At 39.9% G+C, this 17819-nt stretch overlaps 1 protein-coding gene across 3 annotated transcripts in view; it reads left to right on the forward strand.

The window, feature by feature from the left end:
• The window catches only part of SPTBN1 (spectrin beta, non-erythrocytic 1), a 209357-nt gene that overhangs the window by 125538 nt on the left and 66000 nt on the right, over positions 1 to 17819 (forward strand). For all 3 annotated transcript variants that reach the window (XM_083373144.1, XM_083373145.1, XM_083373146.1), the window contains 3 exons: positions 14880 to 15053; positions 16451 to 16542; positions 17662 to 17742. In XM_083373144.1, coding sequence (XP_083229270.1) covers positions 14880 to 15053; positions 16451 to 16542; positions 17662 to 17742 — 347 coding nt within the window. The remainder of the gene's footprint in view (positions 1 to 14879; positions 15054 to 16450; positions 16543 to 17661; positions 17743 to 17819) is intronic.

A 17819-nucleotide genomic window follows, 5' to 3' on the forward strand; every position in this document is an offset into this window, starting at 1 on the left:
GCAACCTTTCTCCAAAAGCAAAGGTTGGAGACCAAGCATTGTCTAACTTGGCTAGATCCAAGGATGGCCTCTTAAAATAGTGTACCAACCTTTGATGCAAAGAGGCATTAACCATCACTTGAACCCAACCATATACCTTCTCCAGGGAGATCTTAATCAATCAGTAAGGTCATGGACTCACAACAGAGGTGAGTGAACTGACAGCCACAAGAACTCAGTAACAGCCTTTTTGCAACATGGAATAAAGCAGTAGCCACATAGTGAGAAATCTGTTTTTGCCTTGGAGCTATCCCATATTCAAGGCAGGAAAACAACCAAACAATATTCTTTTATTCCAGATTAAGCCTTTTCTTGAAAACCAGTTTGATGTAATGCTTAAGGCATCATGCTGGAAACTGGGAGACTGAATTCTAGTCCTGCTTTTAGGCACAAAGCCAACTTAGGCCACTCACTTTCTCTCAGCCCTAAGAATGACAAGCCACTTCTAAAAACCTAGATAGTCTCCAAGAATTGGATATAATAGAACAACACTAAAAAACAAATGTGCTGACTTCCGGTCCTGCGCGGTAGCAACTGGTTGTGGGCTTGCGGACCGCCGCACCCCCGCAGCTAATTTTCCTCTTGCCTGGAGACCCTAATGGGTCCAAGCCGCCCTGGAAAGGTAGCAAAGAAAGAAGGGTGTATTTCACTGATCAGCCCAAGCTACTTGCAACCAAAGTCCAAAAGAACTAACCAGCACAACAGTAAACAGCGTGCTTGAAACTGGGTGAGGAATCTGATCTTCCCTTTTCTATTCTACACTTAATTTCCTGGAAAAGATCTCCAAGAAGCAAAATATCTCCGAAAGTGAAAGGGGGACTTCCGCCCCACCCTTATACTGATGGAAGCGGAGAATTAAAATTTCCATGGAGGGTCAAAATATATGGCAGTGAAATAAATTTATAAACTTGAAAGCTAAAATTTAACTTTGGACAAGTTTAAAATTGTTGAATGGTTAAGACTCTCATTTTAAAGACCATTGTTCATATTGAAAACTAAATAGATGCTGACACCTCTTGGTGGATGAAGATTATGACAGTTATGATTTCCATAGAGAACTTTGGAAAAGTTAATCTGTGTTTGTGACCTTTAAAGCTTTAATAACAAAAAACAGCTGTGACAAAAAAAGACAACAATCTGGGCTGCAGACAAAGAGAATTATAAAGTTTAGAAAAAAAAAATCTTTTTTGAAGTCTTTGGATTATAAATATCTATTTAACCGGGACTCTAAAGCTATTTGCAGATAAAAAGGAAAACTTCAACTTTTGGCCATCATGGATCATAGACGTGTAGATAGAACATACCAAGAAAACAAATACCTTTCAGAAGGAGATATATAGTATACTGCAACTAATTCAAATAACACTGAGTTCAAATCACAAAGTAATCCAAAATAACTTTGAAAATATAAATCAATCTATTTCTAAGTTAACTCTACAACAAAAAAAGTTCCAGGAAATAACAACAGAGAAGGAGCAGACAAAACAAATAAGTGGACATAACATTGAAAATAGAGACTCAAAGGCGGAACTTAACTTAAGCAAGAAAACATGATTTAATCCTAGTGTGAAAAATTTACAAGAAATGGAAAAAACAACTCATTCCTTAAGACTGCAAAATAAATCTGAGGACAAAAAAAACAGATTGGATAAAATGGAATGTAGAGATGTTGAAAACATCAGAGAGAAAGGAAATGATAAGAGAAGCAAAGAAGGAGAAAAAGAAAAAGATTTTCAAGAAACATGGAAAGGCAAAAGCCTTATATAAAGACACTTTATTTGATTTACTTCTTATACCTACAGCAACAGTCATGAATATATGGAAAAACTTTTTGATTCAGCAAAACACATTGATAAAGAAAGATACTGGTCAAGGGAAAAAGATTAAAGTGAAAATTAAGAAAATAGATGATGGGATCTACCAGAGAGAATATTTAAAAAAGAAACATTTGTTTGAATATGGTTAAAGAAATAGAAAAGATTCTGAATACATATGTCATTCTAAGAGGGATGAATTGCTTCCCTCCCTTTTTAATTTTATTTCTTGATATAAGCAATGTAATACTGTTGAAACGGCTTAGATGAAGGAAATGTTTTAGATAATTAAATGTATTTGAATTTAGGGAAATTATAATGTATAAAAAAGAAAAAATGTTTTGAATAAGAGTTAAAGAATTAGATCAGGGGTGTCAAACTCAATTTCATTGAGGGCCGCATCAGCATTGTGGTTGCCATTTGGGGGCCGGGTGTGTGTGGCCAGCATGGGCATGGCTTACTGAGTGGGGCATGGTCAGCTCGACATCACTCACGTCAGGGGCACCTGTGTGGGCCTGGGCAGGACTGGGGCAGATCCAAGGGTCTCCGGTGGAAGGTGGGGTGGAACTGAGGTGAGCACTGGGGCATGGTCCATTGGAGGAGCTCACTGAGCCTCAGGCTGTGCACGGGGCCCCTGGACGGTGGCACGGACTGCACGGAGCCCTGGGCAGCGAAGGTCAAGAGCCCAGCCTGACCCTTGAGCTCCCACGACACCAGGACCCCACAGCCCTGCCTTGCCTAGCTGCACTTCCCCAAGGGGGCACCCACCTGCGCTTACCTCCTCCTCAAGGCTGCTGCTCTGTGCTCCTTCTCCTTGGCCAGGTTGCTCATGGTGGGTACAGGAGGACAAAGTGCTTGGGTCAAAGGGAGGTCCACTCCCTCTCCATGCGAGGAGACCTGGCTTTATAACCAAAGCATCCTCAGCCATAGGATGGAAGACCACCAGGGGATGGTGAAAGGGCAACAGGGCTGCTGGTGGCCAAGTGCTAAAGCAGGAATTCCCTCAGACCCTCCCTCCCTCTTATTCCAATCTCCTTCCTTCCTTCCTTCCTTCCTTCCTTCCTTCCTTCCTTCCTTCCTTCCTTCCTTCCTTCCTTCTCCTTCCTTCCCCTTTCTTTTCTTCCTTCCTTCCTTCTTTCCTCCCTCCCTCCCTTCCCTGCCTCCCTCCTTTTCATTCCATCTCCTCCCTTCCCTTTCTTTCTTCCTGTTTCCTTCCTTCCTTTCCTCCCTCTCTCCCTCCTTCTCCTTGTGCCCAGGAAGGGATGAGGGGAGGGGGAGAGGTTGGCAGCACTTCTCTCAAAGAAAAAGAGTTGGAAGAGACCTTTGAGGTCTTTAGTCGAAGCCCCTGCTCATTACCATTCCAGACAGCGGAATATCCAATCTCTACTTAAAAGCCTCCAGTGATGGAGCATCCACAACTTCTGAAGGCAAGCCTTTTCACTGGTTAGTTGTTTTCACAAGTCCTTAGTTCTAGGCTGCTTTTCTTCTTGATTAGTTTCCATTTATTATTGCTTTCTGATGCTTTGGAAAATACGTTGACCCCTTCTTCTCTGTGGCAGCCCATCAAATATTGGAACACTGCTATCATGTCACCACCCCTAGTCCTTTACACTAAGCTAGACATACCCAATTCCCACAAACATTTGTCATATGTTTTAGCCTCCAGCTCCCTAATCATCTTTGTTTACCATCCATTTAGACCAGATGGTCCCCCTGGTTTGGTTTATAGAACAGTGGCCACAAGCAGAGCCTTCTCAGAGACAGCACCCCAATTATAGAACTTTCTCCCAAGGAAAATATGAACAGTACATCCCTCACCTGTTTAGAGGCAACTCCAAACACACTGTTCAGCCAGGCATATGTAGAATAACAACACATTTTATGGTCAAACAGCACTAAGTACATTACTACTAATATTTTTCTTTCTTTATATACACATTTTTAATATTGTTTTAAGCAGTGCTAGTGATGCTTTACAATAGTTGTCTTTGAGAGTTTTCTTTTAAACCACCCTGGATTTCTCAGAAACTTTAATTTCAAATTAGATGTAGATTTAATAAATTAGGCAGAAGAAACAAATGTTTACATACATCTAAATCCCACAGACCTACTGTCTGCTAGGCACATACTACAGAGAAAATAAGGCATTGCATTTCTAGCCAGCATAGCCACAGGATGATGGGAACTATGGTCCATGACACCCAAAAGATATTAGTTTGGGCAAGACTGGATTAAATTATAAAAGAGAAGATGAGGGGAAGTAGAAGCAAGAAACACTTTCCAGTCTCTGACAAAATAATTTGGAGGGGGGGAGTTGACTCGGCCTTTTAATTTCAGCTCACACCAATTCCTTTTAACTTCCCATTCAATCCAAAGAGTTCTATTATTGCCTGGATTTTAGGGAAGGAAGGAGGGAGAAATAGACCACAAAGCCAGTCTGTGAGTTTGCTCTCTCCACTGTCTGCACACCACCTTCCCCACGTAGCACGTGTATGTATGTGTGTGAGAGACAGACAGAGAGAGTTCCCCTCTTTTTGTAAATTTGCTTAATCTGCAACACTCCCCTTCTCCACACTTTTGCTTCCCTGCTTTCTCTCTCTCTCTCTCTCTCTCTCTCTCTCTCTCTCTCTCTCTCACACACACACACACACACACACACACACAGAGAGAGAGAGAGAGAGAGAGAGAGAGAGAGAGAGAGAGAGAGAGAGAGAGAGAGAGAGAGAGAGAGACCCTTCTTGAACGGAGCAGGAGGAGATTTAAAAAAAGAGAGAAAGGGGGGGGATGAAAGGTGGAAGGTCCCCTTTTTTGTAACACAGCTTTCTCCTGGCTCTCTGCTCTCTCTCTCTCTGCTCTCGCTCTGCTCTCTCTCTCTCTCTCTCTCACACACACACACACATTGAGAGAGAGAGAGAGAGAGAGAGTGAGAGAGAGAGAGTGAGAGAGAGAGAGAGAGAGAGAGAGAGAGAGAGAGAGAGAGAGAAACCCTTCCTGAACGGAGCAGGAGGAGATTTAAAAAAAGAGAGAAAGGGGGGGGGGAAGAAAGGTGGAAGGTCCCCTTTTTTGTAACACGGCTTTCTCCTGGCTCTCTGCTCTCTCTCTCTCTGCGCTCTCTCTCTCTCTCTCTCTCTCTCTCTCTCTCTCTCTCTCTCTCTCTCTCTCTCTCTCTCACACACACACACACACACTCAGAGAGAGAGAGAGAGAGAGAGAGAGAGAGAGAACCCTTCTTGCTTTCTCCTTCTCACCCTTTCTCTCCAGCCACCACAGAGTTCCAGGCTACGGCTCTGCATGACTGCTCCGTTTCCCTCTCTGGTCCTACCACGTGGTGGAGAGGGCGACTGGGAGCCGGCAGCTGCACACTCATATCTCTGCGCCTTTCATCCCACAGGCTGGGTGTGCCCTGGGGTGCTAGGCAAGCGAGGAAAGGCTCTGCAAAACAGGGCCAGTCATGGGGAGGCTGGCCTGGCAAAGCAGAGCGACTCGAGGAGAAGCCCAGCAAAGTGGAGCGTGGCTGGGTGTGACAGGGTTAAGCTGGGAGGGGCAGGGCAGGCTGAGGCAAATGAGCTGTAGCTGCTGCTGCACACCACCAGCCCCTGACCACTCGCCATTTCTGTGTACATGCGCCAGAGTGCCTAGTTGGGTTGCGGTGGGCCAGGGCTGGGGCAGCGGGGGCCGGTTCCTTGCCATTTCTGGGACAGCCCCCAGGGGCCAAATCTGGGCCCTCCCTGTGCCGGATCTGGCCCGCAGGCCTTGTGTTTGACATGTCTGGATTAGATGGCTACACACATTAAATGGAATATTTAAAGATTAAATATATTTTTAATAATGGTTAAAAAGAATAAGAAATTTTGGAACAAATATATATTAGCTTAGGAGGAATATATATATTAAGTAGTATTTTACTTTTTATGTTTCTTTACTCTTGCTTTCTTTTCCTTACCTATTTTTTAAGAAATGTAAAAGTGTAGAGATGGTTTATATGGGAAAAATGGATTTAAATCTTTAAATGTAATTGTTGAGAAAATCTTAACCAGCAAGAATACTTTGAATTTTATGGGAGAAACAAATCTAAATAAGGACTGTAACAGGATATAAGATGAGGCAACCTGAAAGATTAGATAGAAAAGAAATATATTGATGTGATCATTATTTCTAGGAATATTGGGGAAAAATCATATATGTAACTGTTATTTATCAAAATAATAAGAACTGGATTATTTCAAGGTTTGCAAAGAAGACATTTTGGGGGAAAGGGAAAATTAAATGTACTATGTGGATTATGGATTACAGAAATCAATTGTTAATTATTATTTTTGACATTATTTTTGACAAATATAAACCCAGCAAACATGCTGTTTACCAACTATTAAGTGATTTATGTTTTAAAAAAATCAGTAAAATATATGGGGGGAAAATTCTGTGCTGTGAGTCAAGAACATTTAATTTGTTGATGAGGCACATTGAATCACTTCACTCAGGCAACAAATTGTTTTCTCAACATGCAGCAGTTTTATTTTATGATGACCATATTCATCTCCATCTGACTTTGATTGTACTTAGTAATGTTGTCAGCTATTTGTTTATTATATGACTTTTACTGTGCTGAGTAACTTACATTTTTAGTTATGTAAATATTTGTAAGCTACCTTTCATCAGAAGATTTTATCACATTGAACCTAAACAAAATAGGAAAACTGCAGTAAAATAAAATAGGAAAATGCCTCTGTTCTTAGATATCTGTTTACTGGGCTCAGATGAAGACTTCTACATTGTTCCCAGGCTATAGAATGCATTTAACAGCTGTTAATAATTTTTAACACTGATTTTCATCTATATTTCTTGTTTCTGCATTATTATTTTTATTTATTGATAACCATTTTTGTGGGATATGAATCAAATACATACTGCACGCAGTCTAGCTTATTTATTATTGATTTAATCATGTATAGTTTATATTACTGTCAACAGACTCTGAGTGGTTTACAAAGCACTTCATTCTAAAACATCCATGATAAACATTTTAAAAGTCTACAATTAACTAAGCAAACAGTAATACCAAATAGCAGAGATGGACATTAAAATAACTCAACCCTGTGATAAAATGTGAGCATGTTTTCATTCAGTGACAAAAAAAGCAAATCTCTTTAGAATCACATAACAATTTATACAGAAAGTCTTTTTTGTAGCACAGTTCCTTTTAGTAATCCTTGCTTTAAAAATATAACATACCTTCCACTAAAAATAAATATCAAAATAAAGCAGTCTGCTGACATTTCACTGTTTCAAAATTCATTTTTGAAACATTTCTGCTTATTTTTTTTGTTATGCTAATATTTATTTTGTATTGTGTATACCAGGCAGTAACACATACTGTACAATATAAGCATGTTTGGATGAAGGGCATCTCCATTTTGCAATCTAGAATTTAGATAAGCTATCAGTAAGAACTATTTTCAATATTGCATCTTCTTCCTTGCTTTTTTGAAAATATGTTTCAAGGCTTCAGAATACTGGAATGAATGAATGCAAATATAATTCATCCATTTTGGGGGGAAATTCTGAAAGTCACTGGGATCTGGAGGGAACAAAGCAGACTAAAATTGAATCCTAACAAGATGGAGCTTTTTTATCACAGCTCTCTATGGGTTCTAGTGTTTGATCTTGAAGGCATAGCACAATCCCTGATCTATGACTTGGTGGTCTCCTAGTATGAAGATTACTGCTCAGGTCATAGGTGGGAACTGTATCCAGAAGGTTCTTTGCCTGCCTGCAACTGGTACACCACTTGTGGACCTACCTGGAGCAGGAAGACGTTAATAGAGAGACTCACATTCTTCTCATCACATAATTGGACTGTGCCATGCTTCTAGATGGAGCTGATTTTGAAGACCACCCAAAAACTGAAGTTGGTTCAAAGTTTACTTACTTATTGTCTGGTGCTCAGCAAGTTATGCCTGTTTAGTGGGCCCATCATTTTTATGTCAGAAATGGATGGTATAGTATTTCCTGCTTGAGCAGGGGGTTGGACTAGAAGACCTCCAAGGTCCCTTCCAGCTCTGTTATTCTGCATACCTTTTCTTACTTATTCACTCAATCTAGAGTATTTTAAGAGAAAAATGAGAGATATTATTTTCACTTAATAAAATACTTATTAAAGACATTGGGCCAACACTTCCCAAATAGTGTCATTCTGATCAGTTAGGATTACAGTTTCCAGAATTTCCAGGCAGCCAGGCCAACATCATTATCTCAGAGCAGCTGGGGAGGTCTGGAGGGGGAAGGATGAATTGGAGAAATAAGCACATTTTAAATTAGAAAGCTAGCTCATAAAGTCATTGGATCAAAAGACAAATCTGAAAAAGAAATGGATATAAAATATAAAAATACTCTGTGAATGCAAAATGACTACAGCATTTTCCTTTCCAACCACATACACCAACACACAATGTGCTGTTACATCAAAATGGTATCTGACTGAACCTTTAACAATAATTGCTTTATAATTTGTGTGAGCCCAAAGGTCAGCTCACACAAACAGAATCTCTTTGATGAATTTTGCCCTTTACAGCATGAAGAGTATGGGTGTGATGTGTGGGGTGGAGATTAAAAGGCATTTAGTTGCCTTGTTTATGTGTGCCCAGCTCCTAACTGAAAATCTTAAACAAACATAAAAACAGTCGATCAAGAAGGAGGTCTGCATTCCTTGCTGTCCAGCTTCCTTGTCCCAGGTTACTGGTTTCGTAATCAGACTTCAGGGATTGAAATTTATTTATTATTACTTATCTGATTATTTTTCTGGACTAAGAATTGAATGTTATCTTTCCAAGTCCAGGATCATCATACTGTCTTTCCACTAGATTAAGAGTTTCACTGTTTTGCATCAATACATAATATATCCACAATTAAACTCTATCAAAAATATTTTGTTTTATTGCTAAAGACAAAACTGTTAGATCAAATTTTATAGATACAAAGTCATTTCATGTGTTCTTACATAAATAGCCCCACAAATACTAGACCTGCTTATTTTTTTAAAAAAACATACTGGTTTACTAAGTGAATAGTAGACAACACTGATCATCAAAGCCTTTCTCTATGTCCTTCCTTCTGTTGATTCACCTACACTAATTCCCTGTGCCTTGAGGAATTATGTGATATGTCTGTGTCAATAGCTTATTTTTAGTTGTCTGTATTAGGGTTTTTGCTCAGTAGCTCTGCATTTTGGAAATCATTCTCTTATACTAAATGCTGACCAATCTTTATTATTATTATTTTTCCCAACTCTCCCCCATACAAATATACTGTAATATTTTATCAAGTATTAACATACATTCTTTTTACATTCTTATCTATCAGATACTCTTAATGACAAAAATACATACTCATAAATTTTGCTGTTGCTCATCCATTTCCCCTTTTACTGTATCCACTCCCTCTTCTCTACTCTCCTCTCTCTCCCCTACTTCCCTCTTCTTCCTCTCCTCTCCTCTTTCCTTCACCGCTCCCCTCCCATTTCTCCCCACTTCTCCTCCTCTTCTCCTCCAACCTTCCTACTTCCTTCCCCCCCCCCACTCCTCTACTCTTTTCCCTCTCTCTTCTCCTTTCTCCCCTCTCATTTCTCTTCAGATACAATTCAGGGGTAATGACCGACTCCTCTCCCTAGATTTTCAATATGTATATTAGATATAATAACATTAATTTTCTGTTACATTAATACTTCTTTAAATCTGACCTCAGTATATACTTCTATAAATGCTGATCAATCTTACTTGGTAATGTTCTCACGTCACATAGACAAAGATGTTCTCTTAAAAAAGAATGGCAGGCATTCAGCAGCCCTCATTCAGCAAATATGGATCTATAAATTGATAAATCACCAACTAGTTTTTCAACAATTTACATTAAAAACAAATGTAAAATAAAAACATGAAGAACAGTTAGAATATAAGTTAAATAAACAAAACCAGTTCCACATATCATTAAACTTAAAAGTTAGAAAGCATGTCCAGTGTAAAACCCTGAGCAAAAGGTTGTGTTTTTAAGGGTCTTTTTAAAAGCTAATAAAGATGTCATTTCTGTCCAAAGTATGTCCCATACAGCTGTGATGGCAACATAAATGAACTTGTGGCAACTCTGTGCAAAACTCTTAAGTTAGTAAGCTATTCACTCCAATAGTTTGGGCTTCAGTGGTAATGACCAGCACTTTTTAGTTTGCCTGGAAATGTGTATCCAGCACATTATTTTGTAAGCAGAGTTGTAATACAATCTCTTATTCTTTATAAAAATAAACTGGCTGCCGAGATTTGTACCAATTGAAAGTTCTGGATTAGATACAAAGGTAGCTCCAATTAGACTACACTATTGTAGTTAAGTATGTACCGTATTTCTCTGAAAATAAGACCCGGTCTTTTTTTTGCCTCCAAAAGAGGTACCAGGTCTTATTTTTGGGGGGTGTCTTTTCCATGGTCTCACCTCATGGCAGCGATACCGACAGCCTGCCCACTTCTGCAGCTGCTCGCCACAGCTCGCACGCATTGCCCCTGGCCTCCATTTTGCTGTTTCCAGAAGAAAGGCCTCTGATAGTGAAATGGAAGTCGGGGGGGGGGGGGACTGTGCGCATCAGTCCATAGCTCCATTCTCAGCAGCAGAGGCATTTCCTGAAGACCTTTGATGGTGAAATGGAGGCCGGGGGCAACATGCGCAAGTGGAGGTGAGTGGCCACAGAAGAAGTGGGCTGGCAAGGCAGGTTTCAATTCACAGGAGGCCTGGCTGCAAGGGAAAGCAGGTACGGGGCGCATGGGGCAGCTCCACCCCTCCACCCCCCACCCTAGTTTGATTTTTAGGCATGTCCCTTGCCCCAAAACTAGGGCTTATTTTGGGGGTAGGGCTTACTTTCTGGGAAATGTGGTAGGTTGTCAGTGTGTGTGCACCATAGTCTTAAAGGCATTATTTTCCAGAAACGAACAATTGGCATATATATTCTTGGCTATTTGTATGATTTGAGAAACAAGAGAAACATGTGGATTTAGAAGCATCTCCAAACTGTATATTTGCTCCTTCTGGAAGAGTGTTATCTTGTTCAGTATAGGAAAATTTGCCTCTTTTCTAGAATAATACTCCCTAACAATGAGCATCTCTTGTCTTGTTGGGATTCCATTCCATTCCATTCCATTTTTTTCTATCCTTTATCCATTCCATTTCCTGAAAATATAGCAAAATAGATTTGGATGTCACCAACATAAAGATAACACCCAGTTCAAAATCTTCTGTTGTTATATTACAGCAGATGCATGTAGATATTGAAAAGCACTGGAGATAGACTGAAGCCCTGAGGGATACAGGGAGCAACTGTCTCTAAGCAATAACATCTGAAATCTGCCTGAGTAGTAGAAATGGAACCACTGTAAAACCATGCTCCTGCAGTCATGCCTCGATACTCGACTGCTTTGAAACTCACCAGATTTGGTACTTGATGCATTTTGACATGAAACTTTTGTCCTGGTACTCATCATTTGTTTTGTACTTGATGTGCAAGCTAGAACTTGACTTTGTTGACTGCCTCGTGACTCGCTACCCTTTCCGGCTGAAAAAAAGGGTGATGTGTTAGTCATTTGGTTTGTTTGGTACTTGTCAATTTTAGTACTTGTTGTGCCTCCTGGAACCAATTAACAAGTACCAAGTTACCACTATATTCCCATTACCTCTCAAAAAGATATCATAAGAAGATGCATGTTTGAAGATATTGAAAGCCACTGAGCCATCAAAAACAAATACTCTTTCTATCAGTCTATACACAGAGGATTGATTTATCAGGCCAACCAAGCTAATCATGGCTCCATCAGTTTTAAGTCAGCTTGAAATTGGTCCAAATCATTTGTTGTCTCTAGAACAGTTGAGACAGTAACCATAGTAGGCTAGAAGCGTGACCTATAATTGCCTGTTTCTGAGGGACACAAGGCAAACTTCTTAAGTCATCTCTTTCTTTAAACAAGTCATTATTGCTGTTAATTAATGTCTCACTGATAATATTCTGATTGGCACTTATAAACCAAGTTGGCTAAGAATCCAGACCAATCAAAACAGACCATTAGTTTCAAACTAACATGAAATCAATCTAGGCTTGACATAGAATACTAGCCCCTCCACTAGTTGACTTCTTTATTGGAGACTAACCTGAATATGAGTGAGTTTATCTATGCAAAAATCATGAAAAGCATAACTAGTCTCTAAGGTTCAGTAACAGAACTCTGTGAGAATGAGGAGGAAGAGGGAGTAGAAGTCAACCTTATCCCAACCAAAAACACTTAGGCCAAGAGTGTTTGGATGTAGGGAAAAAATGCTTCTGTGGTGCATTTTCATGTTCTCATTTAGCACAGGGGTCTCCAGTCTGTGGACCACAGGCCACTACCGGTCTGTGGAATATTCACAACTGGCTGGCTGGTGTGTGTGGGTGTGTGTGGATGTGCTCACAGCCCCACTCATGTGAGTATCACAGGCACTTGCCCCACTTCCACAAGTGTTGCGGGTGCTTGTGGCCCTACTCGTGAGCACTGCAGGTGCTCTCAGCCTCACACGAGCAATGGTTTTTCATACATGTACACTTGCCCCTCCCACAAAACTATCCCCTCTTTTCCCTGTCCTACCTGGGCCGCCACCCTGGAAGGTTCCCTCATTTGAAGAGTTGTTCTAGGTAAAATCTTGATGGTTCTCATTTTAATTAATTGCAGTATAGTGAATTGTAGTAGTTTTTACTGCATGTAAATGAGTCATCTCCATTTTCTTTTTATGAGCTACAGTACATAACAGCCCCCTAGTGCAACAACTTGACATATGCTCTTAAAGTGGTTGTGTACAATTTACATTTTCTCTTAAATATTTTCCTGAAGCATTGCTTGCTCCTTTTGTGTTCCTTTATGGTAGTGAGCTGGAACTAATTTCTTCTTCCTAACATCTGTCTTATTTTTATAAAGACTCCAAAAGAAGTTGTAAAGTTTCTTAATCCTGAGGTCTCCTCAATCAGTCATGGCTGCAGCTCTGATTGGCCTTTTTAAAAAGAGTTTACATTTTGGCAGACAGTGTTCCTTGGACTTTTACCAGTTCTCATTACCGCATGCATGCAAAGCTCTATTTGCTTGTTTAGCACTTTCTCACCACTGCAAGGAATGTGAGTACAGAAACATAAAAACAGGATGTTTCCCTTAAAAGTAGCCAGCATCATATACACCCATTCAGTGTTTAGTGAGCCACAGAACAAAAAAATTAACTAGGCATTTATTTATTTGGGGGCTGAAGTTTTACCTTTTCAACATTATGGTTTAGTAATTTAACAAAATTTAATATAATAACTCACTGGAGAAGAGCCTAATGCTGGGAAAGATCGAGGGCAATAGAAGAAAGGGACGACAGAGAATGAGGTGGCTGGATGGAGTCACAGAAGCAGTAGGCGTGAGCTTAAATGGACTCCAGAAGATGGTAGAGGACAGGAAGGCCTGGAGGAATGTTGTCCAAGGGGTCGTGATGGGTCGGACACGACTTCACAGCTAACAACAACAAATATAATAAAACATGACCCCTTAAATGAACTAATATTTTATTCTCTGTCCTACACAGCCAGTAATAATAACACTGAAATTCTTAGCGATTCATCGCAATTGTTTCAGAACAATTTTTGAACTGCATACATTAGCTGGGAGAATGAACAATGCTTCACCTGCTGCTGAAAACTATATTCCAGGTTAGCTTCTTCAGGAAGGGTGTTCCCCAGATGGGATGCCAATACTGAGAAGGTCATTCTGTTCTGGTGGCCAGCAACTAAATGGTTTTATCTGTAATAGTGAATTGGGAAACCTGCTTCATCATAGTGTGCTGGCTGGGGAGTTCTAGGAATTAGAATAGAAGAACGAATAGAATAGAATAAAAACTTTGTCACCTTAAATGTACGCTAATCAGCATACATTAAAAATGAAATTTCATTGCATTCAGATCTCAGAAAATACCATTATGCATATACCCACATACAGACCCAAATATATGACACAGAGAAACATCATAGTCTAGTTCGATATATACATGGTGGGGAAAAAAAGAATCCTGTGAATTTACAAGACAGATGGCATAAGGAACAAAGCTGTTACAGAATCTAGTAGTTCTGCTATAAATATTTCGAAACCTCTTACAGAGGGGAGCAACAGAAAAACAGGCAGTGAAGTGGGTGCACGGGGTCTAACCCTAATAATGCTTCAAACTCTAAGCACATAGTGCTTATAAGCAGTAAGCTGAATAACGGGAAAGGAGCTTCCTATAATCTTCTCCGCTGTCCTTACTACTCTCTGTGTGGACTTTCTATCTGAGGCACTGCTACCACCAAACCAAACCATGATGCAGTTTGTTAAAATGCTGTCAACCATGCCTCTGTAAAAAGTGGCCAGGACAGAAGGAGAAAGATGTGCTCTCCTCATCCAATGCAAGAAATGCAAATGCTGGCTTGCACGCTTCTCTAAAGATAACGTATGAGGAGACCAAGACAAAGTGGAGTATGGCTATGCTGGCTCTTTCTAAAGTCAATAATGATCTCCTTTGTTTTATTAACATTCAAAATCAGGTTATTTTTATTGCACGGGTCCACCCATGCCTTCACCTCCTCCCTATAAGAATCTTTGTTATCATCCCAGATAAGACCCACCACTGCTATGTCATCCACATACTTCACAATATGATTCATAGCAGACTTAACACATCAGTCATGGGTCATCAAGTTGAACGGTAGCAGACTCAAAACAGCCCTGTGGAGAACCCGTACTGAAAAAGATGGAATTGGAAACTTTTCTTCCAGCTTGCACAAACTGGGACCTATCAGTAAGGAAATCAAATATCCAGTTACTTGAAATCCATACATCTTAAATTTGCCAGGTCTGAAAATCACTGGGATATAGAGTTGACAATAACATCTACTTAAAGTAATGAAGCCTTTACTACCTTTTCATTATTGTTTCTTTTCCTCATTTTTAAAAATGTCCAATGTAGCCCAAACCAACAAAGGGAAGGATGCGAATCCATTGCTTGGAAAACGTTGACAAAGCTCTCCAGTTCCTGAAAGAACAGCGAGTTCATCTTGAAAACATGGGATCCCATGATATTGTGGATGGAAATCACAGGCTAACTCTTGGACTTATTTGGACAATTATATTGAGATTCCAGGTAAATGCAGAATCATCTATTCTGTAATTTGGCTTATGTTTCTAGCTATGTTGTTTTCCAGCTATTCTCACACACAAACCTCTGATATATCACTTTTTGCAATGTTCAGTGTTTAGTTATTTATATTTCTGTTTTGAACATTTTTTCTTATTTTCTCATGTTGGATTAAGATCAGGCATGTTTATTCTTGCCATTTTACTTCAGTGTTATGTAAATCAGGACAATGTTGGAAATGCATTGGTTCCACCCAAACAAAATTCAGCATCTCAAGTCAAATGAGATCAGTGGTGTTTGGGTACCCAATCTTAACTGAATCATTCTTAGTGAAAAGTCTCATAAACTTTGGATGAAATATTGTTTCAGCTGGGATGAAAATGAGCTAGCATCCTCTACCTTCGTGTGTTACACTCCTTCCCTTCAGCAACTGTGAGGAAGAATTCAGAAACGTTTGTTTCAGTTTTTGACAAATCTCAGCTTGTCATATCACTCCAAAGGAAATAAACATAGGTTGTTTAATATTTAATAGATCTTGCTTGCAAGAAGATCTTTCTTGTTGCCCATAGAGGTAGTCCTCATTTAGCTACCATAGTTGGGACTGGCAACTGGTTGTTAGGTGACATAGTCGTGATATGAAATTGCAACAGGGCTTATGATTATACTTCAGCTTTCCTTTTCTTTAAAGACCTGGGAAGGTTGTAAATTTGAAGATTGGTTATTGCAAAATTATTTTTTCATCACTGTCCAAGGTAGCTGCTAATTAAGGTCTGCCTGCCCCTTTTTTTCCCAGAAAACCATGCTTAAGTAAGAACACTTTAAGACAGTGGCGTAGCGTGGGGGGTGCAGGGGGGGCCGGCCGCACCGGGCGCAACATCTGGGGAGGGGCGCATTAGATGCATTTTACTTTAATTACATCAGTATTTTCATAACAAACAATACACGTGCTTGGGGGGGGTAAGGGTTTCTTTAACTAATCTAGTGGAAGAGACTCGAGTGCTAAAATCCACGGCTTAGGGGGGCGCAAATTACTTGCCTTGCCCCGGGTGCTGACAACCCACGCTACGCCACTGCTTTAAGAGTCAGTTAACAATGCTCCAATGCTTTTAAAGCAGGACTAAATTCCCAATTTGTTTGTTACCAAGCTAAAGAAAGAAGTACTAGAAGCATTAAATATTGGCAAGGAGGAGTGTATGAATGAGTGTGCATGTGTGCAGGTATTGAGTGCATACAGATGAATGCATTTATGAATGCTTGTTTAAGATGTTTATTTACTTGTTAGTGTTTTACTCTATCATGGTAAAGTTGCTTTGGTAATTTTGTTCTTTTAGAAGTGCAGGCCTGAAATAAATCAGCAGAGGACTGATATAAATGGCTATTGACATTAATATGTAACTTCACAGATTCAGGACATCAGTGTTGAAACAGAAGACAACAAAGAAAAGAAATCTGCTAAAGATGCCCTACTCCTATGGTGTCAGATGAAGACAGCTGGGTGAGTTTAAACTGAATGGTCATCTAGATTTTCCATACAGCATTCTGTAGTAATGGAAGAGTGTATGAATGAGTATGCATGTGTGCAGGTATGTGTGTGCATCTTTTCTAGGGAAGAGTGGCCTGGTCAAGGAAACCACTCCACTTAAAAGTAAAAAATATGCTAATATTTTTATAATAATATATTATGATCCAATGGAATATAATGTTTTGTGATGTTTTGTCAGCAATATGAACTGATCCATGATATTTTGTAGGTACTGTAGTTAATGCCACTGCTATTGCTCAAGCATCACTACCTTCATAAGGTACATAATTTAGATAATTGCACATCCCTCACCCTGCCACACCCACCTCTATTTTGCAACTTTGGAAGCACAGGCTTCTTATAAGGGGCTTGATACACTGATTGGAATGAGACCTGTCTTTTTGTACTTCCAATTGCTTTTCATATTGCCAAGATTGGACCAATGCTTGCAGTATGGTAACGGGACAGGCAGTTGACCTTTGTTTTCAGATGATCACCACATGGGCAGCTTTAGGAAAAGTTACTGCACTCACTTCTCTTGGTGTTTTGTTCTGGAATCTTCTTCCAGCCTCTTGCTTCTAGTTTGGCATGAATCAGTCATCTTGGCTAGGCTGCACAAGTGTGGCAGCTCACTAAAGACTTTTGGTGTTGGTCATGGCATTTGTTTGCATCTCTATCTCTGGGGCCTCTTTTGTCACCTGGCTCCTCATACTCCTGCAAGCTTCAATAATCCTCTGCTCATCCTCTTTTCATATACAGCTATATCAGGGCTTCAGAGGATTTCATGGTTCATGATAACCCAATTTTCTTTGTGGTCAATAAGTTCATAATAAATTCAGCAACTGAATCCTTCCTGTCTTTTAATTACATATATTTAAACAGGATGGCTTGGACATCATCTGGCAGGTCAAATCCTGTTTTGATTTTTAGGACTTGACTTAAAAATGATTGCAGATACTTTGGGGGTGCTTGAGCAGAAAATCTGGTACCTTAAGCAGCTGGTTGTTATCACTCATTTTTCATGTCTCCTGGCATTAAACCTATATTGATTGAGTTCTCTTTTGTTTTTCTTTTGGTGCTTTTTTGTGTCAGCTATCCCAACGTCAACATTCACAACTTCACCACCAGCTGGAGGGACGGCATGGCTTTCAACGCACTAATCCATAAACACAGGTGGGCATTTGATGAAATATTTGCAAGGGTCTTAAGCACTGAAATGATGGATGCAGAATTCTATTTTATTTAAACTG

The sequence above is a fragment of the Vipera ursinii genome, assembly GCF_947247035.1.
Source record: "Vipera ursinii genome assembly, chromosome: 1".
NCBI classification, from domain to species: Eukaryota; Metazoa; Chordata; class Lepidosauria; order Squamata; family Viperidae; genus Vipera; species Vipera ursinii.